Source organism: Rousettus aegyptiacus, unplaced genomic scaffold, assembly GCF_014176215.1.
Source record: "Rousettus aegyptiacus isolate mRouAeg1 unplaced genomic scaffold, mRouAeg1.p scaffold_m13_p_16, whole genome shotgun sequence".
Taxonomy (NCBI): Eukaryota; Metazoa; Chordata; class Mammalia; order Chiroptera; family Pteropodidae; genus Rousettus; species Rousettus aegyptiacus.
In genome coordinates this window covers 17,550,183-17,575,915 of record NW_023416291.1, presented here as the reverse complement: position 1 = coordinate 17,575,915, position 25,733 = coordinate 17,550,183, and the positions used below count along the sequence as shown (strand labels likewise).

At 32.4% G+C, this 25,733-nt stretch overlaps 1 protein-coding gene and 1 pseudogene across 9 annotated transcripts in view; both read left to right on the top strand.

The window, feature by feature from the left end:
* LRBA (LPS responsive beige-like anchor protein) overlaps positions 1–25,733 on the top strand; it is a 541,206-nt gene that overhangs the window by 210,963 nt on the left and 304,510 nt on the right. For all 9 annotated transcript variants that reach the window (XM_036234292.1, XM_036234286.1, XM_036234291.1 and 6 more), the window contains one exon: positions 22,766–22,932. In XM_036234292.1, coding sequence (XP_036090185.1) covers positions 22,766–22,932 — 167 coding nt within the window. The remainder of the gene's footprint in view (positions 1–22,765; positions 22,933–25,733) is intronic.
* On the top strand, positions 8,135–8,253 carry LOC118612665 (annotated as a pseudogene).

Below are 25,733 nucleotides of genomic sequence, written 5' to 3'. Positions count from 1 at the left end.
AAAATAGTTACTCAGAACAAGTACCTATGCATTCATGTGCGTTTTTTCAGATGCGTCATATTGACTGGGCTAAAGGATACCTAGATAGCTGGTAAAATGTTATTGCTGAATGTGTCTGTGAGGGGTGTCTCTAGAAGAGATGAGCATTTGAACAAGTGGATTGAATAAGGAAGATCACCTTTATCAATGAAAGTGGTCATCTAATCCATGATGGTCTGAATAGGACAGAAAGGCAGAGGAAGGACAAATTTATGGTCTCCATTCGATCTGAGACCTCTTGTCTTTTCCTGCCCTTGGAATTGGCACTCCTGGTTCTCAGTGTTTTGCAATCACAGTGGAACTTGCATCATAGGCCACTCAGTTGTAAGATTGAATTACGTTACTGGCTTTCCTGGTTCTTCAGCTTTCACGTGGCAGATCATGGGACTTCTTGACTTGTGAACCAATCTCTTTAATAAATCTCCTCATATATATTTCTGTGTATTTTATTTTCTGTTCCTCTGGCTATTCCTGACTAATACAGTGCATGTTTGCAGCAGCATTATTCACAGTAGCCAAAAGGTGAAATGGTCAACGGTGTGGTTTAATGGATAAACAAATGTAAGATGTGCGCACAGTGGAATATTATGCAGTCATAAAATCAAGTACTAATACATGCTGCAATGTAGATGAATCTCAAAACTTTATGCTAAGTGGGAGAAACCGGACACAAAAAATATATAAATTATTTATATTAAATACCCAGAATAGGTAAACTTATTGAGACAGAATACAGATTGGTGGTTGCCATTGACGGGGGAATGGGGGAAACTGCTTAACAGGGAAAGGGTTGACTTTGGCATGACAGAAATGTTTTGGAACTAGATAAATCTGGTGGTTGTACAACATCGTTAATCTACTTAATGCCACTGAATTCTGCACTTTAATTTTATGTGAATTTTACTTAAAATTTTTTTTTTTTAATATCTTTTGAGTTTTTGGAGTTGTCGACTATGTTCAGTATTGCAAAACACTTATTTAACCTAAGCCTCTAGATCCTGTCCTCTTGGTTTAGGAAATTAGATGAAAAAACATGTCGAAGGGAAAATTGAGAAGTATAATTTGGACCATGTTGAGAGTTGGCTTTTAGGGTACTGTGGATAGACATATCTGTTGGCAATTTGGAAATATAGATTTAGTGCCTTGATAAGGCTTATCTTGATAAGAGAGTGTTTTAGCTGCTAGGTATTAGCTGAAGTTTCACTCTGATTGAGCCACAGGTAGAGTACAGAGGATAAAAAGTAGTATCAAGCCATCTTAACAAGCGAGTGTTACTGAATTCTTTGCCTAGTACTCAGTCAAACTAATTCATTTACCATTCCATTTATGCTCTTAAACTTTGTTAGGTGTTTAGTAACTTCCAGTCATCGGGCTGAGTTTCTCTGGAAGGCTCGATACCATACTCTAAATAAATTTGTCATTCATATTTTTCCCCCTCTCCTCAAAAGCAAATCTCCTTCTCTACTCATATTGTAACCTAAAGCCCTTAACTAATATTTAGTGCAAAAGTAGATCTTATCAGATTTGAATGAATACTGAATCTATCACTAAACTAATCAATGTATTGTGGTCCGTTTTGCCATCTACCTCCTCAGTGACCAATCTGATTGGCTATTTTTTTTTTAATTGTTTAAAATTGTTAAATTGGGGTAACATTGGTTAATACAGTTATATAGTTTTCAGGTGTACGTTATCATTTGACATTCTATTGTGTGTTTACCACCCAAAGTCCTGTTTCCTTCACCTACCATATATTTGATCCCCTTCACCTACTTCACCCATCCCCCTAAACCCTATATTTGACCCTCTTTACCCCATCTACCTCCTCCCTCCTCTCCCACCCCACTAGTAACTGCTAGTCTGTAGTAACCACTGGTAACCACTAGTCTATAGTCTATGTCCATGATTCACTGTTTGTCCTCATTTGTTGCTTTTAGGTTTATATTTCACATATAAGTGGTATCATGTGATTTTCAACTTTTTCTGCCTGGCTTATTTCTCTTAGTGTGATTATCTCAAGTTCCATCTATGTTGTCACAGATGGGAGTCCCTTATCTCTGGGTATTTTTGGAGCCCTTCCACAGCCTCACTTCTCAAGACTTTGCTTCCTCACTTGTATCTTCTCTTTCATGAATCAGTCTTCCTTTTCTCATGGGAAAGCACAAAATCATGTTATAATATCTTTCGTCTTGAAATAAAAAATCTTGATTACACTTTTCTGTGTCCTACTTTTCTATCATTCTAACAGTCAGTTTTTAAATTAGTTTTCTACATACATTACCTCTCTTTCCTCTCAGCTTTCTCATAGCTTTTGGGCTTCATGGCAATCAGGCTTCTAACACTTTCACCACTACTCCTCCTTGAAACTTCTTGAAATTACCAGTGGCCTTAATATAACCAAAAGTTCAGTATTCATATGTCTTTGTTTTCATTTTAATAAAGCTCATCTCAATATCTAATGCTCTTGTCTTCTATCTTGATTTATCACAATCTCATTCTGTCTTATCACTTCTTAATTCTTTTTGTGGCACCTCGCCTTACTCATAATAGATGCTTAGTAAATAATTGTTTAATAAGTGAATGCAAATAGCCTACACATTTGATTTCTTTTTCTTGTATCATTTTCTGATTAAAAGTAGGAATGCTGGGCTTCTCTGGAAATATAAAGGATTAAATTAAGTGAGAAAAGCCATGGCAGATCTATTTTGTACCCCATGGCCAGCAAGAGAAGTAGTTTATAATAGCATCTCAAATTACCATGATTGGTAGCTTTGAAATTACAGCTTTGAGATCCTTAATCCAAAAACTACTGATTGTGCCTGAAATGAAGGAATAGGCAGTTTAAACTATAAAATACAGGTTAGCCCATCTTACATTAAAAAATTTCAAGGAGCATTGTTGGCTACATTCTTTGAACTTCTCTCTGACATTTAAGGATAATCTAAGTTTGAAACCATAACAATGTCATAGTAGGAGTTTGGGGTTAGAAAACATGTTCAGTTAGTAGGCTTCACATTTTATCCATTGGAAAATCTTGGGAAAAATTTATTGAACCCTCTTAGCTTAGTTTAAAATTTTGTATGGGTTAAAACACATTGTAGACTGTATTAGTTATTTTGTAATGATTATCATTATTTTGTGACTGGTATTGTAGAATTTAAAGGTCATGAATAGACAAATCAGCATTTTCATTAGAGAAATTTAAATGAAAGCCTTTCAGAGGAAAGGTGTTTATTAACTATTTGAATTTGGGTTAGTTTATGTTCTGAATAATCTTGGTATTAAGAAATGATTTCTGATACTATTGCCCTTTGTTCTTAGGTAAGTTTTATTTTGTTTATTTCTGTTAAAAGCAAATACATTTAAGAAATATTTTTTTAATTTATAAAAAATCCTTTTTTGAAAACGAATTTACTAGTATTTTCTAAAATGTGTTTTACTAAAAGCTGTTCAAGGATGAAATAGTTGAAATAGTATTTGTAAGATCTTAAGTAGCTTTCGATTAATAGTATTTTTTCTTAAGCTCAAGCTATTATATACAATTATGTAAAACAAATTGAAACCAGGTAATTTACCAATTCTTCTATACACTGATGCTATTTTCTTTATTTTAAAAATAATTGTTTTTATTTAAACCTTGGAACCCATTTCAGCTGACTTTATAACATAACTGCAGATCATATGTTTCATGATTTCTTCATCAAAGCATGAAGAAGTGAATTATTGAAAAGATAAAAATAAATTTGTTTGCTTTCTGTCAGAGTTCATAACCACAGCTAACCTTGATAGAAGACCAGAATGATTTAGACAAGTTTGCTTTGGAGATTCATAACATATGCTTGCTGGACAGAATTGAGTTATCTCTGCTCTGGAGAGTAAGTTATTGTAGCAGGAGCTGACAGAGATGAAGATAACTGAGGGAAATTCAATTACCTTTTAGTGTTTTCTTTCTAATAGGATTCTTAATGTGAAAAAGATCCTTAGATGATGCTCCCTTGTTACTTGTGAGATCTGCTTTGATACCTGTTTCCAGAATACCATGAACTTTTAGTTCCAGGCCTTCATTAAGTAAATTAGTCAGCTTACAGTTGAGTAGTTTTGATTGAAAGGTCTTATTTTTATTATGTCATTGGGTATCTGTATAAGTATTGACTACCCTTGGGTTTTTTTTTTTTTCACCAAGTATAAATTATTTTGTATGAGCTTATTATTTAATATGTTGGGACTTTTCTTTCCTCCTTGAATGATTCTCTGGAAGTATTTTGTAGCTTCTCAGTGTTGATATATTTCTTAAATTAGAATATACTGGAGTTGGGTAACCATGTTGAAATGCCGTTATCTTATTTTTCCTTTCTAAGCCTTTTATTAGTTTTATTAATAGTGGCAAAATCGTGGAAAGGTTGGAAATGTACTCTTTATTCTAGATGACTACAGACCTTGGTAAAAACCTGGAGGTTCTGATTTTTTTAAAATATAAAACATAGAATATTCTATTAGTTTCATATATACAATATAGTGATTAGACATTTACATACCTTATGAAGTGATCACCCTGGTAAGTCTGGTACCCACCTGACAAGTTTATGGTACTGTTCCAGATTTGGAGGAATAACTCAAAGTCTATGCCATAATTGCCTTTCCTTTTTCAATTTTTAAAACTTCTGTCAAATTTTTATTCATGTAGTACATGATACAGCACTTAATTTGACTTCATCTTGTTTTATGTAACCAGTAATATTGTAATTATTGTATTACTCCTTTGCAGCAAGCTATTTTCACAAAATAGAATCAATTCTGTAAACTAAGTCAATACTGAAATGTTAGTCTACTAATATGACTTTACGTGTTTCATGAAAGTTTTGAAATTATCAGTGATAAAATAAATTGCATATAATAATTTTCATAGATCAATGCCATTTTAACATATCAACTCACTAAAAGTTATATTGTCACTTTAAGCAGTCAAATATAAATTCATTTGCTGCCATTTGAACTTGATTTGTGATAAATTTTTTGATAGTTGTTTAAGAGCTATAAGCATATGAAATGCTTCTACATATCTTTAAGTAATCCTGAATCTTTTAAAAATTGATTTGTTTAGATTATTATTATATTTGTATGTTAGTATACATTTCACACAATACTTTTTAAAACAAAAATAGAATTATGTAAATTTTCTGTATTTTGATTCAATAGTTATTACATTTTTGTTTGGCTATTGACTCTTGAGAATCTGACCATGAGAAATTCATAACAAATATAAGTATAAAATTTTACTTGTAGGAATTTTCAGAAGTTTACAGATTCGGTCTTGAGAGAAGGTGTGTGTGATTTACTCACATTGCTTCTTTTATAGTAGTCATGTAGGGAAGTAGAGGCTAATCTTTTAACTGCCATTTCTTTTTGTTACTTATAGATAATACATTTTCAAATGCTGGATTCTGTTATTCTTGGATGCCTCATGAAAATTACTTGTAACCATTAAAAAAGGTTTGGAATTATTTGTGTCTATTGAGGGAAAGAAACCTTAGGTATTTGACTCCTTTATAAAAGGCTATATTTTTTATTTTAATTTCAGTATCTAGTATAGATTTAGAACACAGGAAGTTCTTAATGAAGTATTAATAAATGAAAGTATCAAGTAATACAAGATAGTATGTAGGATTAATGAAGATTTTTATCTCCTGCTAATAGAAATTTGAGGATTCAATCTTTTTATATGCAATCTTGGATTCTTTTAGATTCAGAAAATGTTCTATTCATACCCTAGTGGGAACATAATAAAAAATTGTAATCATTGAGTTCCCTTGTATTGCTTATTAGATTGCCACTGTTTTTCTCACCCCTCATCTTTAATGAGATATGATGACAACTAAAGATGCACAGTCAATCATATTAACATACCCATCACCTCACATTGTTGCCATTTTTTGTGTGCGGTGAAAACACTTGAAATCTGTTTTTAGCAAATTTCGAGTATTTAACATGTTCTTATTATAGTCACAATGTGTATATTATGTATTCAGAACTCATAACTAAAATTTCATATCCTTTGATCAGTATCTTCTATTTCCCCCACTCGCTAGCCTCTGGTTACCACCATTCTGCTTTCTTACTCTGAATTTGACTTGTTTTTTGTTTTTAGACGCCACATGTAAGTGAAATCATGTAATATTTGTCTTTCTGTGTCCAGCTTATTTTACTTTGCATAATTTTCTCTAGGTTCATCCATGTTATTGCAAATGGCAGGATTTCCTTCCTTTTTTTGTTAGGGCTGAATAATATTTCATTTTGTGTGTGTGAGTGTTTTGCTTTGTTTTTCCATTCATCTGTCTACGGATATTTAGGCTGTTTCCATTTTTTGGCTATTTTGAGTAATGCTGCAATGGGAGAGCAGATATCTTTTCGAGATCGTGATTTTATTTCCTTTGGATGTAAAGAAGTGGAATTGCTGGATTATGTGGTACTCATATTTTTAAGTTTTTTTTTTTGAAGAATCTGCATACTGTTTTCCATAGTGGCTGAACTGATTTACATTCCCATCAACAGCTTGTAAGGGTTTCCTTTTCTCCACATCCTCCCCAGCATTTGGTATCTCTTGTCTTTGTAGTGATAGCCATTCTAACAGGTCTGAGGTGATATCTCATTGTGGTTTTGATTTCCGCCTCACTGTTGATGAGTGATGTCTAGCATCTTTTCATGTACCTGTTAGCCATTTGTATATTTTCTATGGAAAAATATATATTCAGGACCTTTGCCTATTTTTTTTTTCCCATTTGTTACTGAGTTGTGTGATTATCTTACAAATCTTGTATATTAACCTCTTAGCAAGTATATGGTTTGCAAATATTTTCTCCCATTCTGTAGGTTCTTTACATTTTAATAATTGTTTCATTATAGAAGCATTTTAGTTTGATGTGGTTCCATTTGTTTGTTTTTGCTTTTGTTGCCTGTGCTTTTGGTGTCAAATCCAAAATGTCATTGCCAAGACCAGTATTAAAGACCTTTTCCCTTATGTCTTCTTCTAGGAGTTTTATGCTTTTAGGTCTTGTGTATAAGACTTCAATCCCATTTGAGTTGATTTTTGTGTATAGTATGAGAGTCCTATTTCATTCTTTTGCATGTGGATATGCAGTTGTCATTGTTTTTTTTATATTAGCATTTAATGTATGAAATTAATTTAAATCTCTGATAATTATTTGATAAACTTATAGTATGGTGGTTGAGTTACGGATCTTGTACAATACTTATGTTTTCCAGGGATTAAGAGTTACTTTCTGACATGATGAGTAACAAGCCTCTGAATATAATTCACTTTCTCCTCCATTGCTGAACAAGTCTTTATCTGTAGCTTTTATTTTATGACATTTAAGAGCATTGATTCAAAATATTTAATTACATAATTACACCGTAAAACTATTTTAACAGTCTTTAGCGTATAATGGTAAACATAGATTTGGGATTTATTAGAACAAGGATCCAGTCCTTGGTCTGTCACTGACTGTGTAGTATTGGACAGAATACTTATTTATTTTTTTAAAACTTAGGGATCCTTAAAGGTCGTTAAGTCGAGCTCCAGTTCTGGAGCTTATGATTAGTCTAGCCCCAAAAGGGTAGTAAATAGCAGTGTTGATCATTCAAGTATCACGTACATAATAATTAAAAATTTTTTTCATTCACTTTTACAGAAGATTTTTGAAACTAAACTTTAAACATGTTCTTGCTGTTTAGTTTGCTTTCTTCTACTGACTTTCCATATTTGTTCCTACGTGAATATAAAATTGTTAGACTAATGACAAACTTTTTTTAAAACCTTCGTCCAGTCTTTTATATTCCCATCACCGAATTGAATTCCTCATTTTGTCTTCTACTTAGTGGTTGAAATAAAGCTGTAAATGAAATATTATTATACTGATTTTTTCTAACTTTTAAAGGAAACTTGTAATTATGACAGTGCAAAGTATTTTTAAGTGAAATTCTCATTTATGCTCTCCTGTTTGTTGTCTTCCTCTTTTTTTTTTTTAATGCTTCTTTATTTTTTCCTTTATAGTTCTTGCTCATATTTGACCATCTCATCTTAAAAAGTGAGAGAGTAGTCTACAGTCATGCCACCCTGAACAGGCCCGCTCTCAGCTGATCTCGGAAGCTAATCAGGGTCTGGCCTAGTTAGTACTTGGATGGGAGACCACCTAGGAAGACCAGGTGCTGTAGGCATTAACAACAAAAAAAAAAGTAATGATCAAGTTCAAGATAACTTTTTTGAAGCTAAAAATGAAACCATTCTGTTTTCCATGATGGTTCTGTTTTGGCGATAATGCACCCCATTGTTTGTCACATTGTTTTCTTGATGTACCCTTTTTATAATCAGTTGTCATTTTGTGAGTTGGTTTAATAATAGATCTTGAGTCATTATAGCTTAAAAGCAAAGTATTAGAATGGTAGTTCTCATCATAGCTTTGGTATTTATTTTTAAGCATATTATGGTTTTGGATGTCCTTCTTAACCTCTTTACATATATTTCTCCATCTACAGAGCAGTAACTGAAATGGTAAGCTTGACGACAGTTTTTTACTTTGTATATTTTCTCTCATTGTTATTTTCTTTACCTGAGATAAAAATGATGTAGTAATTCCGAAAGTGATAAAATACTAGCATAGTTATCTAAAGGAGCCTTCTTTTTAATGTCCAAATCACTGTAGTTTTGAGCACCCAGTCAATGAGACCACATCATTATCGTGATGCAGTTTAGCATAGCTCTGACTTTCCCACCTCGGCTCTCTCATTTACTGCCTGTGTGAGCTAAGGCACCATTGTGTGTTGCATGCCATTGAGTCAGCTCTGACTCCTGGTGACTTTGTGAATGAGTGATGTCCACAGTGTCCTGCTCTCAACAGTCTTGCTCAGCTCCTGTAGATTCATGCCTATGGCTTCTTTCGTGCAGTCAGTCCATCTTTCATCTGCGTCTTTTCCTGTTGCCTTCAGTTTTTCCCAGCATTGTTGCCTTTTCCAAAGGATCCTGTCTTCTCGTAATGTGCTTGAAGTGCGACAGCTTCAGTTTTGCCTTTCTTACCCTCAGCGATGTTTCAGGCTTAATTTGCTCTAGGACCCACTTATTCCTCTTTCTGGTGGTTCAGAGTTTCTGTAGAGCTTTCCTTTAACACCACGTTTCAAATGAATCCTTTTTTTCCTATCACCCATTTTCACTGTCCAACTTTTGCATCCATACATAGGAATTGGAACTATGAGCGTGTGCATGATCTTAGCCTTGGTCTGTAAGAACACACCTGTGCTCATGGTGATCTTTCTTCATTCTTCCACTGCTCCCTTTTGAGTCTCATCTTTCTCTTGATTTCTTGGCTGCAGGCTTCATTTGACTCAATGACCGAACCTAGGTAAGCAGCATCTGTAATAATTTAAATGTCTTCATTGTCCGTGTTAAAGTTAGGTGTTTCTTCTGTAGTTGTGATTTTTGTCTTCTTGGAGATCAAACGCACTTTCTTCTTTGCTTTCATCACAAATTGTTTCAAACCATTGTTACTTTCTTCCAGTAAAATGTCATCATCTGCATATCTTAAGTCATTCCTTTTTCCTCTGAGTCTAGCCCAGTTTTTTGTATGTTATGTCCTATGCACAGATTAAACAAATAGGGAGATAAAATGCACCCTCGTCTGACACTTTTGCTTTTAGGAACCATTCTGTCTCTCCATATTCTGTACTGACAGTGGCTTCCTAGCCACAGTATGGGTTACAGATCAGGACAGTCAGTGCTGAGGCACATCCATATCTTTCAGAACAACCATCAGCTTTTCATGACCTACATAGTCAAAGGCTTTACTATGGTCTATAAAACATATATTAACTTCTGAAATTTTTTGAAGTGCTCCAGTATCTAACAAATGTTTGCAGTTAGGTCTTAAGTGCCTCCTCCCTTCCTTCCCTCCTTCCTTTCCTTCCTCTCTGTCCCCCTCTTCCTTTTCTGAATCCAGCTGGAACATGTCTTGCTCCATATAAGATAGAAACCTTTGTCATATCACCTTGAACATCGCTTTACTTGCCATTGTCCTCCATTGTCTTATTTCAAAATAGGATAATAATGGAGCCTACCTGCAGTAATTTTGTGAAGAGTAAATGGAATTTGATAAACGTAGAGTGCCTGTTACTGTGACCTAGTATTAAGTGTTCAGTATGCAGCTAGCTATTTCTGTAAAATGGAGAGCATTCATTTTTCTCTTTTAGGTAATTTCTGGTAATATCCACAGAATGCTTATATGTCTCACAATTCATCTGAGACTGTAAGCTCTGCCATAGGGCCTTGTTCAAGACTACTGCTGCGTCAGAGCTCAGGAGGGAGGCTACCTCTTACTACAATACGAGTGGCATTTTCAGCAATAGTAGGAGGGCATCACAGCTCAGGAAAGGAAAATAAAACTCGGTACCGAGTATTGCATCTCCTAGAATTCATAGGTCATGATTCTTTCTTGACCTCTTTCTCTCTACTCCTGGTCTCTTCGCCATGTCACAGGGGCTAGTTCAGCTCCCCCACATGGAGAGTTTCTTTGATCACTTTCATTCTTGGTTATAGACCAGGCCCATTGACCTTCAGTCTTAGAAAAGAATATTGGTTCTTCCTCAGTTCAAGGTTTTCCTTTTTTTCTGCCTCAGGTTGATTGACGATGGCATCATCAAATTCCTTAGGGGAAATTCCCACTCCACTTTACCATATATGTTCTGGTTTATGCTCTAAACTTGTACAATGTAATCATAATACTTCTCAGTGTGTTTCCAAAGTCTGGTGTATTCAGTCTGGAATGCACAATTTTTAGAGATTCTTCCAGATGTTTTAAGTTGTTTCACTTTTCTATTCTAGCTTCTTGGTAATTGCCAGATTAAAAGCTGGGCTCACAGCATTTTCTGTTCTCAGTCTTTGGGTAACTTTTGAACAGACCATATGCATACCTATACAGGGAGCATGTATACACACATATAAAAGAATAAAAAAATTTAAAGTTGTGAAACGGAAGGAGCTATCATTGTGGGGGCAAAGAAAGACTGCTTTTAAATGAGCTACTGTTTCTGCCTTTGTTTGAAAATTTTAAGTAATGCTTCTCTAGCTTCAAATAACACAGTTGTATTACTAGACACCGGGAGGCTAGAAAAAACAAAGGAACTATAGTATAGGTAAGATTGAACTCATCATATAAGCTTTGAATTTATGATATGTCAGGTTATTGTAGTAGTTGACCAGATCAGGTGTTAGTATAAAAAATTGCCTTTTCTTAATAAATTTTAAAATAGATTGATAAGAAACTAAGGTAATTTAAGATCTTTATAGTGTATTTCATATAACATTTATTACTTAGAATTTGATCATAGGAAATTAGAATATCATTTCTGTTATTTATAATTTATTAGTATAAGGTAAAGCTCTGAATATAAGATCAAGTATTTTATCATAGAAAGCAAGATGACAGTATTTGAGTAAATAAAAATAGTTTTCTCCTATTTACCTACTATACTTGTGCTACTTAAATGTTGTCAGTTGACCAAGCTGCTTATTACTAGTCCTCAAAGGGATAACTACAGAAATTTGATACGTATTTAGAAACTTTTATAGCTTGAATGTCTGGCAATGTCACATTATTTTAAAAAGCATCGGTTTTCAATTTATTGCAAAAAAATAAAACCAAAAACTGGTTTACATTACAGATGGTTTGAAAAGCAGTACCTACAGTCCAGTTGATGTTCAGGTGTGTTATTTTGAAGTAGTTCATGTTAGCAATGCATTTAAATAATAAAGATGTTACTGGCAATATGACAATATTCAGGTGAGCAATATAAATATAGTTAACTAAATGCTAAAATGATTTATGTACATTTTTAGGAATAATTTTTTTATGCAGGAAATAGATAAAAATATTAGGTACCCCAGGAAAATATAACTAAGCATATATTAGGGTATTTAAAAAGAGAGGGCTCTGGTAATTATATATTTTATTCTGTTGTTCTTATCATTGCTTTTAAAAAGGACATTTAAGATGTTTTCTTAGCTTTTTGCTTTTTTATTGCGTGTATACATGTGTATATATTTTTAAATTAATTTTAATTGTGCCCTTGTTCTTGGTGAACAGTGAGTCTAATTCCTCTGTGAAATTCTCCCTGATTCTGGATAGTTTTTTCTTGTTCATCCCCAAAACACCATATATAGCTCTCGTAGCATTTATCGCATATTGTTAATTATTTTTATTTATTCCCCTGTTTCTCAACTGTCCTGAATGGTGGGAAAAAGAGACTATTTGCTGTGTAGTTCATTAACTTCATGACTAATCCTACAGTAAATGTTGGTTGTTACTACTATATGTCTGGCAACATTCTAATTATTTTACGGCTATTCTTATTTGATACTTCCAAAAAGCATATCACATTACATTCTTTTTTATATAAGGAAACTGAGGCACAGGGGTATTAAATAACTTGTCCAAGCATTAATGTGTTAGAGCCAAGATTTAAACTCAAGTTGTTTGGTTCTAGAGTCTGCACTCTTAACCACAGTGTTGATTATGGTTTTCATAAGAATGAAATGATCATTTTTTTGTCTTTCTGATTTTCAGAATTGTTCTTGAACTATTTTTATTTGAAATTTAAGCATAAGACTTACCTATTTGTAGTAGTATATATATTTAATCATATTAGCCTATACAAGTAAGAGAATCTAGTTATGAAAGCTTTAAAAATCTATTGTTTAAGTAGATTTGTCGAGTTAAAAGTTGATAAGATTTGCCTGATTATCCAGCTCTTGTGCAGGATAACAAAAGCTTAAAATTAAAAACTCATAGATTTCTCTTTTATTCTCTATGTCTAGGGGTGTGTTTGTATATAATTATATAATATGTGAAGATATGTTACTCTCATATGATTTTTAAAAATATTTAGGTTTAATCCTATCCGTTGTTCATATTTCATGTTAATTTTATTGATCACAGATACTAATCATATTTTGCTTTAGTTTATCAAAGTAATGTATCATATATGCAGGTATTGTTGAAGAAATCAGCTCCTAGTATTTACCTTAGAATTTTGTGATGTTGATTAATAAGTAACTCTAATGAAATAATAAAAACCTAACGTGTGTGGATTGATACATAAGTGCAAACTGTAGCCCTCTTCTTAAGTGTTGTCTGCTTTTACAAATATTATGTAAAAGCATTTTAAAACAAGTTTTTTATGATGAAAAGTCTAAAGTAAAAAAATTGAAACCTATATTAATCTTCAAATTATTTAAAAATGTTGTTTGAAAAGTGCAGTTTGTAGAGATAAGAACTCAACACTATATATCCAGTTCATTAAAACAATAAGAAATGGAAGAGATACTTTGATAAGTGTTTCTGACTGTTTTAACCTTGAATGCTATTATGGGGAGGGGGGTTGATGCTATATCTGTTTCATTGGCTTAGGCTTTTTCATGCTGAGAGAAATCAATACTTTTAGTCGTTGCATGACAGAGGAATCACTTCAGAATTAAAGGTGGCTGTCACACATTGTCATTGGTTGACTTTCGTTTGCTGTTGAGGTTTTTAAGCTTTCATTTTTCTAAGTCCGGTTTTCAATAGTCTTTGTAAGATTTCTGTGGGTAGCATTTTTTTTCCTGATTCCACTTTAAATTTGAGTTAAAGGGATCATGTGCAGAGACCTCCAAAAGTGAAATATTGAAAAATTCTTTAATTCGTTGTCCCTTAGGTGATTTCACTTTTAAATGGTTTCCAGTGAGGACGAGTAATTCATAGTATAAATGATTTTTAGACAAATTGGGAAGTAAGGTAGTACACTTAAAAGTGTTTATCATAAAAATATAATACTTTGTAGCCATGAAAAAGAAAGAAGGTAGAAGTATGTGTCCCGACATCTATTGACGTACAGTTTGATTCCATTTACTGTACAGAGGAACTGCATCTTACTGTTAACAGTGCCTCCTCCTGTAGCTAACTACTGGCCAGATAGAGAGACGGCGAAAGAGAGAACTTTCTCTTTATTTTATATAAGTAATTACTTTCTGCTTTGTTTTTAAAAGCAAGTATGTTTCTTTAAAAAAATATTTTAAAACGCAAAGCTTATAAAACCAGTATACTTCAGTTACTTTAATTACAGCAAATGTTACAAAATTACGAGAAAAGCATATAATGTTTTTAAGGTTTTAGCTTTAAAATTTTAAGTGCAATTTATTTTTATTTCACAGTAATATTCAAACTTAATGAAAATTTGCTTAATTTGTTTTTCATAAAGCACACTGAAACTTAATTCTAGATACAATGTGCAATTATTATTAATTTACCTCCTTTTGTTGATACTTAAAGAATATGGCTGTGAGACACCCACTAAGTATGTCTATCCAGTCAAAACCCCTTTTTGTTCAATTAAGCTGAGTACTGTTCTGATTTTATAGAATGACTTGCTTCTTTTTAATATTTCAGTTAGTTTCTTTTAACATTTTAATTACTTGACCAAATTTTGAACTTTACATAAATGGAATCATGAAGTATGTGTTTTGACCTGGTATTTTTAATTTAACATATGTTTGTAAAATTTATTCCACTTCTTACATTTTCCTATTATTCGTAAGGCTGCATAGTATTTCATTATATGAATAGATCATTACCTTTTCATAATCTCTTCTACTGCAGATTGGCAGTTAGGTATTTTACAGTTTATAATACTTCTTTGACTATTTTACTTGGGTGTACATGCGTATGCATTTCTGTAGGGTGGACTTGCTTGATGTAAATTATCAATGTTTTCAATTTTAGTAGCTGTTGCTACATTCTTCATCAAAAGTGCATACAACTTCCAACATCAGGGTATAGCTGTTCCCGTTAATCCACATTCTCATCAACAGTCGATCAGTGATTTTTATTTTAACATTCAGGTAGTCGTGTATTAGTAACTCAGTGTTTTTATTTTGAATTTTATTTACATATGAAGCTATACATTTCTTCTTGTTACATGTTATCCTGTTTTTAAAGAAAACTTTTATGAAGTATGAATTTGTGTCTTACTCAGTCTTTTAATGGTTATCTGTCTTTTCCTATTGATTTGTAAAGGGTATTTCCCTGTTTGGTAAATAAGCTTATTTTCCCATACGAGTATTTTAACTATATTCTTTCCTGTGGCGCCCTGCCTATTTAGTTTTTAAAAACTTAAATAAACTTTGTTGAGATATAGTTCATATATAATAAGGTACTCATTTAAAGTATATAATTTGATAAGCTTTGGCAGGTATATATACCTTTGTAATTGTTATAATCAACATATAGAAAATTTTTGTTGTCTCAGAGAATTCCCTTAAGATTCATTGTGGTCAGTTCCTCTACACATACATATATCCAATCCCAGATAACTGCTCATCTGGCTTCTGTTATTATAGATGGTTTTGTGTGATATACAATTTCAGGTAAATGGAATTGTATAGTACTTACTCTGATGTCTGGATTCTTTTGGTTAACAATGTTTTTGCTCTTCATTCACGTTGTGTGTTTCATTAGAATCTTTTTATTGTTGAGTAGCCATACTTTGTTTATACATTCATCTGTTGGTGAATATTGGATCATTTGTAGTGTTTGGCTTTTATGACTAAAAGCACTATGGGCATTTTCATATAATTTAGTATAAGTACAGTTTAGTATAGTATAATTTTGAGGAAATATCTAGGAGTTGAATTGCTAGGTGCTGTCTTAAGTACATGTTTGAGCTTACAAGAAACTGCCAGAGGAGTTGCAGGTTTTATACTCCAGCCAGGTAGGTACATGTGACAGTTCCGTTTGCTGCGTATCGTCACCATTCTTAGGTACTGTCAGTCTTTTTAATTAGAGCTCTTCTGGTGAATATGATAATAGCTTTGTATGGTTTTTATTTGTTTTCCTGCTAGGTAAGCATTTTCTACTGTGCTTATTAGTCATTAATTAATCTTTCATGAAGTGTCTATTCAAATCCTTTGCTCATTATTTTAAGTTGGTGTGTTGGTCTTATTGTATTATAAGAGTTCTTTATATGTCCTGTGTATATATAAGGAAATCATTTATCAGTTATATATATGGTGCATATACATATATTTTTAATTCATGGTTTACCTTTTTATTTTCTAAATGATACCTTTTAAAGAGCAGATTTTATACATTTTGATTGTAAAATTTATCATTTTTTTATGGTTATGATTTTCTGTTAGGATTCCTATTATGACTCCTGTATACTAATTCTCTGCCTACCCCAAGGTAATCACATTCTCTGCAGTTTCTTTCTATAGTGTTATAACTTTAGCTTTCATATTTAGGTCTTTGATTCATTTTGAATTAAACGTTTTGTATGGTTTGAGGCAAAAGACAAGTTTGCTTCTTTTTTTTGTTCCCGTGGATAGCCAGATGTTTCAGGACCAGGTTTTGAAAAGATCATCTTTATTCATTCCATAAACCTAGAAATGGTCATGATTTCTAATTTCATAGTATGATTCAAAAGTATAAAATCCTACAATTTTGTTTTTTTTTGTAAAATTGTTTTGCTCTTACTCTCATTTTTTATTTATAAACATTTTATAATGAGCTTGTCAATATCTATAAAAAGCCTGTTAACTTATAATTATGATTGTGTTAAATCACCTGTCGATTATTGCCAGTATATAGAAATACAAATTAATTTTTAGTAATTTCTCATATTCAAAAAAGTTATCATACTTACTTTTAAGTTCTAGTAGTTGTTTTCCTAGAACTCTTGGGATTATTACATACATTAGCATATCTAAAAAAAGACTCTGTTACTCTTTCCTTTTCAAACTGTCTTTTTATTTCTTATTTTGGTTAGGACCTCTGTTTACAGTATTTAATGGAATTCATAAGACAGGACATACTTGTTTCATTTTTAATTTTACTTGAATGATTTTCATAGATGCCTTACCTAAGACTTAAGAAGTCTCTTTTTATTCCTAATTTGTAGAGTGGTTTTTTTCCCCCTTATCGTGAAAGGGTTTTGAATGTTGTAAAACAGTCTTTAAAAAATCTATTGAGATGATATGTTTTTCTCTTTTTTTCTGTTAAATGGCGAATTATACTGATTTATATTCAAATAATAAATTAACCTTGCATTGCATGGATAAACTCCACTCCATCATGATATATAATCCATTTTTTATATAACTAAATGCTATTATTTTGTTAAGGATTTTTGTGTGTATTTACACAAATCGTATTGGTTTTTAGTTTTCCATTTCTTTAGTATAAAATTAGTAGCAATCTATTCCTTAGTCTCTATTATCTGAATGAGTTTAATATCTGTATTATTTCTTCCTTAAATAATAGTTTCCAATATTATATTTAAAGCTATTAATTTTCCTTTAATTGCTGCTTTAGCCAATTCCCACAAATTTTTCTAATTTTCCTTGTGATTTCATTTTTAACCATAAGTTATTTGAATATGAATTATTTTAGTTATTATGGAACTTTTCAGTTATTTTTTTCCCCTCTCTATATTCAGCTAAAGAATCAAAAGGGCCTCTAGAGTTCTATATCTTTTTCTGTGTAACTTCATCTTCTCTAGCAGTATGTCCTTTCAATAGACATCTTTAATCTTGTTTCACATGCAAAAGGTACAGGAGAAATATATCTACTGGCTCTTGAAAATGTTTTGAGCATATTTGAGAGTAACATGTAATATGAGTGTATCTGGCATATAGGATGCATAGGCAGGCATGTTGAAAGATAATCTACCACACTGTTGAATTATATAGAAGGCCACAAGTTCTGGGTTGTTAAATTGGGTTTAATTGTTCAATATGTTAGATTATAATATACTTTTTTTTTTTTTTTTTTTTTTTTGTGGATAGGGTATAAAAATATATCTGAGCTATGTACCAAAAGAAATTCTTCTGTAAATGATCCTGGGACTATTCGTGAGAGGACAATTAGAAGATTAATTTGAGAGCTGAGTTGTGAACCAATAAAGATCTGTATTACAGCAGTGATAAGGGTGATTAAGAGATTTTGCTAAAATGGAATGATAGGATATGAAGTGAGGGAACTTGAGAAGCACAGATGACAGAAATAGAAAAGATTGCCCTTTCACACATAATAACATGTTTGTGATAAAGATAGTAGGTTAAGTTTTAGTTTTGTACATTGTTTGTTTTATTTGCATGCCTTTATTATTTTTGGTTTAGAAATAAGATCACTAAAATGAAAAATGTATAGGGAAAAAAGTTCAAGTCCCAATAAAGAGTCCAAGAAAATCTGCATCAGGTTGTCTTGCTGTTGTCTTTACAGATGAGTAATAACTATCCTCATCTGTTCCAGCTAGTAACAGTCAGCAACTGAAAGCAAATAGGGGATGCTTCTTATCGCCAAACAAGAAGTCTGGAGACAGCCCTGGGGCTTCTGCTACACCTTCTTCTTGTCAGTACATTTCAGGCTCTATCTGTTCATTGGCTCTACTGTTCTTGGCATGTAACTTTGTCTTCCTGCTCACAGAGTAGCTTCTCCCTGTCTGGACGTGGTACCACATTCCCTCTTGATACCAGGAGGCATCCTTGTGGATCGCTTTCTGTTGGACAGGCAGTCACTGTCCCCTTCTTTATGTGGGATAGCCTGGCAAAACAATTCCTAGATGTCCCTCCCCGCCTTTTTTTTAAGAATTTCCTTTTTAATTCTGTCTTAGGAGCCTTAAGAATTCTTTCTGTGTTTCTCAAATAAGTTTTGTACATTTTTAATGTTAGGCGCTTTTTGGACGATTAGGGATTATCCTACAGACAGATATGTGGGCTCAGAGTTTAGGAAAACATCTGGGTTAGATATGAAAAACTTGAAAGCTAGATTTAAATCGATAATAATAGTTGATGTGAGAATGGATGATATTGCCAAGATAAATTGGATGAAGGCTTGAGAAAATGCCAGCATTTCCTAGTGGAGAATAATAAAGGGAAAGTCTGACCACTAAGAAGGGTGATTAGAGAGATGCCAGGAGGATACTAGAGGAATCTGCCTAATTTTAAGTTTGCTCCTCTCTGAGCTTTCATGAAAAGCAGAAATAGTAAAGTTGGGTAGAGAGGCGTAGCATGGAAGGAAAGATTAAATACAATATTGCCTTTATTTCTTCATTTACATTTAAAGAGCAAGAGTAGTAACTTGAATCATAATTGGCCAGTCTAAATTGTTACTCTCTTCAGTTTTTTCTTTTATCTTTTCCCTCTATTATGTGAATTTCTTTTAAGAAGTAGGTTTATTTGTCTTATTTTTAATTTAATAATGCTATGGTAATAAATCTTAGGTTTCTTTAGTAAAAATCAAATACATTTGAATTGTTAATTCCAAAGATGTTTATTTCCTTTCATTTTAGATTCAGATATTTTTGTGGTAATCGCTGTGATGTCATGTTACCTAGTTTATGTGCCGCTTAAAATAGGAAAACAGAAAAGTTGATGTAAAGTAAACTTGAATGAAAGTATTAGGCCTGACCCGGGATTTTGATAGTACATTTTGTAGGTTTTCTTGAGATACCTCCATTCAGCCTTTAAATACAGACATATACGCATACATAAGTATATCACTCACCAATAAGCAACATATATTTTATCCAGAAGCAAATATTCCTGATCTATATTAGATTTTGAATGATATGGCATACATAGACTATATTATTGGTTTTTAATAAGAATGTGTTCAAATTACATTTTAAGGATATTTTAAAAAATAGATACAAGTTCATTGTATCTTTACAAACATTCTTATTTGGTTTCCTTTTATCATGTTTTAAGGTCAGATGTGACTCTAATGTTCCACAATGAGACAGAGATTGATAATCGGGAAAGAATAGCCCTTTAATGTGATTTATATTTATAGATTTTATGTCATATATGAAAAGTTGCTGTTTAAATTGTAAAGGAGGATCCATTAAAGAACACTTTAAACCATTTTACTATTTAACTTACTTCAGACTTCTTTTTAGAATTTTGCTTTTTCTAGCAAACTTTAACACCTTACCAAATGTTTACAAAATATCATTAGGTTAAGTTAAATTATTCCAATGTTAATAAAACATAGAAAAAATAGGCTGTTAAATAATACATTTTAAATTATTTCAGCACTGCCTTATATGAAGGTATATGGTATTTTGGGAGAGTATAGAAGCCAGTGATTTTCTAATTTCCATTAACAATTTTAATTTCTTATCAGGCGAGGTTAGACAAGGACAAAATAGAGATACAGTGGGAGATATGGAAGGTATAAAAATTCTGCCTATGTCTTATATTTTATCCTATTGGCGTCAGTGCATAGTTGGGTTAGGTATGAAGTCATGTATAAAGTGCTGCCTTGTTCTTGAGTGAATCTCTGAAAATATCACATAGCCATTGTCATTTTTGTTCCATGAAATAATTCACTAATTATTTTCACTTAAACTACTCTCCCTTTAAATATTTATTAATCATATTTTATTTACACAAGTCATATTTTTGATGAACTATAATGTGGTTGGTTTGGCTCAGTCCTTTTTTTTCTTTTTTCTTTTTTTTTTAAATAGCATATGGCAGTTGCTTTTAATGTCTTATAAATGAATGTAGTTCCTAACATTTTATTTTCTCCACATCATTGTTTAGAAAAAAGTAATCGTTTTCATTTATCAGTGTCTAAAAACTAACCTTTCAGTGTTTGCCCCAAATCTTCTAATTGTCCAATTTTTAGAGCAATTATAATACTCTCATTTTGCATATGATGACAGTTAGACATAAAGAGATAAAATGAGTGGGTTGCTCAAGTCTAACAAAGAGAGATTACTAAGGATGATACTTAAATCAGATTTTTGTTTTGCTTACCAATCTTATGTTTATTCATATACAGCTGTAATGCATATTCATATGCTTAGTAGTGTAAATCTTAGTGGCTTTTTCAATCCTCATTATGTGTTCCAGAATATCCTCATACTTTTTTCACTTGTATTTTGTACTGCTTCTCCCCTCCGTTGGACCAACCCTTGTTTTCCTGCCTCACCTTTGCTTGAAGGCTATCTTTATTCCCAACCAAGGATGACTTCTCAAAATCTTCCTTTTTTTTTTTTGTCTTCATAGAATTTTATGAATTCCTCTTACTTTCTGTAAAACTTTGTATTAATTGTCTTTAGCTTCTGTGATTTAATGTCAATGATATACTTTTATTACCACTTCCCTCCTCACATTCTAGAGGGAATGGGGATTCTCCAGGGCAAAGGCTATCAAGATAATTCAGCCTTTGATCTCTATCGTCAGGCGTTTTGCGCAGACTGAGAGATATTTGAGTCCTTATGCATGTGCATTAACACCATAACAGTTTGGTTGGTTTTGGTGTTAAAAACATAAAACCTAATTCATACTGGCATATAATGAATGAAAAGTTGCTTATAGGTTCTCATAAAAAGTCTTTTAAAAAAAATAACTATCGTAGGAAATCTAAAGGTAAGCTAGTCTTAATCCAGAAAATCATAATTCCATTTTGAATAAGACTTATATTTTTATAATTCTCATGGCTCTGATCCCTTTGGGTTTTACCTTAATTCTCAGAATAGCTTCCCTCATAGTACACAAAGAGCTTTCAACAATCTTGGAATTATGGACTTTCTCTTTTACAGCCTGAGAGGGAGGAACTATCCAACCGAAATCCTGGCCTTTTCTCTTAATGCACTATTTAGGTCAATTGTCCTCCCCACTTGATGTGGATGTAATTTTACTCAGTGTGGATGTACTCTCACTGGTTAGGAAAATTAGGGCCCTGTCGTTGCTGGGGCAGTGCTGGGGGTAGTGTGTGGCAACAATCTATCCAAACTGGGATACAGGCAATCACACTGTATCACATACACAAACTATTACTATTTTTTCCAACATCAAATTTTTGTTTCCTGTTACAAGTCATATATACATGTGTATGTATATGTCAGCTTGTATTTGGATGTTAAGGGGGTGGAGCCCAGTAAGACCCTATGAGTGGAATTAAGAGTCAAGTTTACATTAGTTTCTAAGCGATTCCAATGCTGCTGGTCCATTTTGGATAGCTAGGACTTAAAAGCCTCAAAATGTTTTTGTCATTTGCTGAATGTGTTGAGAACTAGCTCTGTTTATTATTGCAAGCCACTGTAGTTTCTACTTCTGGACCTCTGCAGTAGCCTTACACCTCATCTCTCTCCTTAACTTCTCGTATTCGACTACAATCTATTCTCTAAGTGGCATTTGTAGTGATCATTTTAATATAGAAATCAATTGCATTACTCCACTGCTCAAAACCTTCTGTTGGTATCACAGTGCATTAGAATAAACTAAACTCCGTAGCACAACTACACAGTACTAAATGATGCAGCTGCCTATCTCTCCAAACTCATTTCTTACCATTCTTCCTCTTACTCACTTTTCCTAGAATGCTTTGCAATCACCCTTCATGCTACTTGTAAGATGGGTCCCTGTGTCTTCTCCTGAATAGCTTCTTCTGATTATTGATATCTCTGCTTAAATATTACCAACTTCTGAGTGAATCGTATGAATGAAATCGGAGAAATAAATTGTTGAGGAATTGTATACCGATGATAGATTACTAAATCACAATCAATTCAGTTAATGAGGGGTATAAAAGTAACTTTAAATTTTTGGTTGGTTTAATTCATTTTAGAGAACATGTTGCATTTTAAAGTTTTTTTCCATATTTTTATAGTATTAATAGATTTTTTTTTTCTTTTCAAGTCACTGTGTGCCCAGTATTCTGCAGACAAGCGAGAAGATGAGAAGGTGTGTGATCATTTGATAAGAGCAGCTAAATATCGAGACCATGTGACAGCAACTCAACTAATCCAGAAAATTATCAACATTCTCACAGACAAGCATGGAGCCTGGGGAAATTCTTCAGTGAGGTAAAGGAATACCTTTAGTATTTGACCATCGATTGTCTATAGAAGGGCCTAGGTTTATATAAATGGCATTGCATATGAGAAAGACCAGGTGAAGAAAGATTAATTTAGTTTTGTATTTTATCATCTATGAATTTCAAATAAAATGGAAGGAAGAAATCAGTATGGGTACAGTTACGGATCTGTGTAGATATTTCAGTTCCCTCTACTTTAAAATATTTGTTCATATATTCAATTTGAAGTTTAAGGAAGTAGTTAATATAAACTATTTTATTAGCTACATGTATCGAATTTATACAAATATAATATTTTAAGAAATATTTTCTATCTTACACCTCTGAATTTTTAACACAAATTTGAAAACAATGTCTTCTTGAATTTCATTTCCAAGAAATGCAGTTCATGCTAATTCCAAGACTATAATGATAAAAATTGTTAAATGTCTTCTTTAAAATTTTATTCACTATAACTTCTTTAAGATTACCAAACCAAACATGCTATTTTTCATTCTTATCTCTATGAACAAAATAATTAAAGTACCTTTTCGGACTAAGAACTTAAGACAAATTGCAAAGTCTGCGCTACAAATCTTAGAAATATGTTTAACTCGTTTAAGTAATGTTAATGAAAAAGTTCTATATTTTGCCGTTAGAGATATATTTTAATTTCTCATTTCTTCATAATTTTTGCTAGAAGACAAAAGATGAGATTTACTAATTGCTTTTATATTATATATAGGTATAATTGGTTTCTTCTTGTGTTTTTAGCAACTTATATGTCTAGCTGACATCTAAATCTAGTTTTAGAAATTTTCTAGTGAATAGAAAATAATTTTAAAATTGAACTTTACAGTATTTTAGTCAAAAGCTACTTGTTACGGGTTTTTAGTTTTTAATTGAATTTATGAGGGTGATGTTGGTTAATAACGTTATATAAATTTCAGGTATACTCCATTGCGTGCTCACTACCCAAAGTCTAGTCCTCCTCTATCACCATATATTTGACCTCCTTTATCCTCTTCATCCTCCTCCCACCCCCTCCTCTCGTGTAACCTCATTCTGTTGTCTGTATCTTTGAGTTTCTTTGTTTTGTTTTTTTTTTTGTAGCTTTTTGTTTTATATCCCATATATGAGTAAAATTATATAGTTCTGTCCTTTTATGTCTGACTTAGTTTGGTACTCTTCAAGATCCATCCATGTTGTTGCAAATGGCAATATTTCATTATTTTTTATGGTCTAATAGTATTCCATTGTGTAGATGTACTATATCTTCTTTATCTGGTCATCAGGTTGAAGGGCACGTAGGTTGTTTCTATGTCTTGGTGATTGTGAATAATGCTGCAGTTAAAATAGGGGATGTTTTTGTTTTGAGTACAAATATAAAATGTATTTTTGCTCAAATACAGAGCATATATATCTCATGATGCTATTGTAAAGACTACGTAAAGAAAAGGAATTACATTTCTGGGCATATTATTTTTGCAGTTCAGAGGAATGGATACAGGTCAAAGACTTGAGGGCAAAATGACTGAATAAAGGCAGGAACTGTGTTTGTTTGTTTTAATCTTTTTTCAGTTGATCTCAGCTAACAGAGTTGTCATAGTAATGACATGAATTACTGGGCCACGGCTGTCTGATGCCTTATCTTGCAACATCTAAAAGCCTTTGGGTGTATATTTGGGGCTGGGGAGTCCTATTGAGAATTTTAGAATTTCAAAATTTCAGAATACTTTGACGTTTTGACATTAGGTAATCAATAAATTAGGATATTACTTTGATGTACAATGCCTGGTACATGTTGGGAACTCAGTATGTGTTTGTTGATTTTTTTTTTAAGTATTTTTTAACCTAAAGGAAGTTTTACAATCGAAACTTTAAAACCTTTAGGTAACTTACGGTGTTTCACTTATGCCACATGTGTCATTTTTATGAGATCTAAATTCTTTCTACTGAAAGCGGTACCTTTGTATGGCACAGGATACCTGTGCTACCAACATGAATGCATTATTTTTCTGAAATGATCTTGGTGTGATCAAGTATCTTGGAGAACTAAATGGACTGTGAAATGTATTTATGTAGAAATAATTAGTGTTTCTGTAATAGAGTTGTTCACAGGCATCATCTCTATTCTGTATAGCCAAAAACAGCTTAAATAAATTCTGAAATTTTTATATCTCCACAAATCCACATAACAAAACATATTTTACTTTTTTCTTCTCAAATAAAAATAGCTGTCAAATTGTTAGCTTTTCAGTGTATACATTTTAAATTAAAAGCAACAACAAAGGCTGTCTGATACAATGGAAAATTAATATTAGTAAAGTGATATTTTTATTTTTGTAAATTTTATAACTTAGACTTTATTACAAACAATATTGTAGCAAAGCTCATTGCCTCCATGCTGATAAATTCTTTTATTATATTTATTTTTTGTGACATTCAGCTGTTACTTATTTAGAACTCCTGGTTGCTCTCTAATGCCTTTAATATAATTATCTTAAAATAGTCCTTTTCAATATTAATTCAAATTAAAGTGGATGTGCAGACCTCGGTGCTCCTTTTTAGGTAGCTGAGTAAGAAAATGTAGTTGGTAAAATGTGTGCTGGCTCACCATTCTTTGACAGTGGTTAACTCGGATTCCTCTTGTATGAGGCTTGCATAATCAGCCTGTAAATTATGGACATGGTTGTAGTAAATGAGAGTAAAACAATGTACTTTGTTCTTCACTTAGCATAATTCTAGAAAACATAAATGACATTAGAGAAATCAGAGTCATACTATAGCTGTAATGCATTTAACTATCCT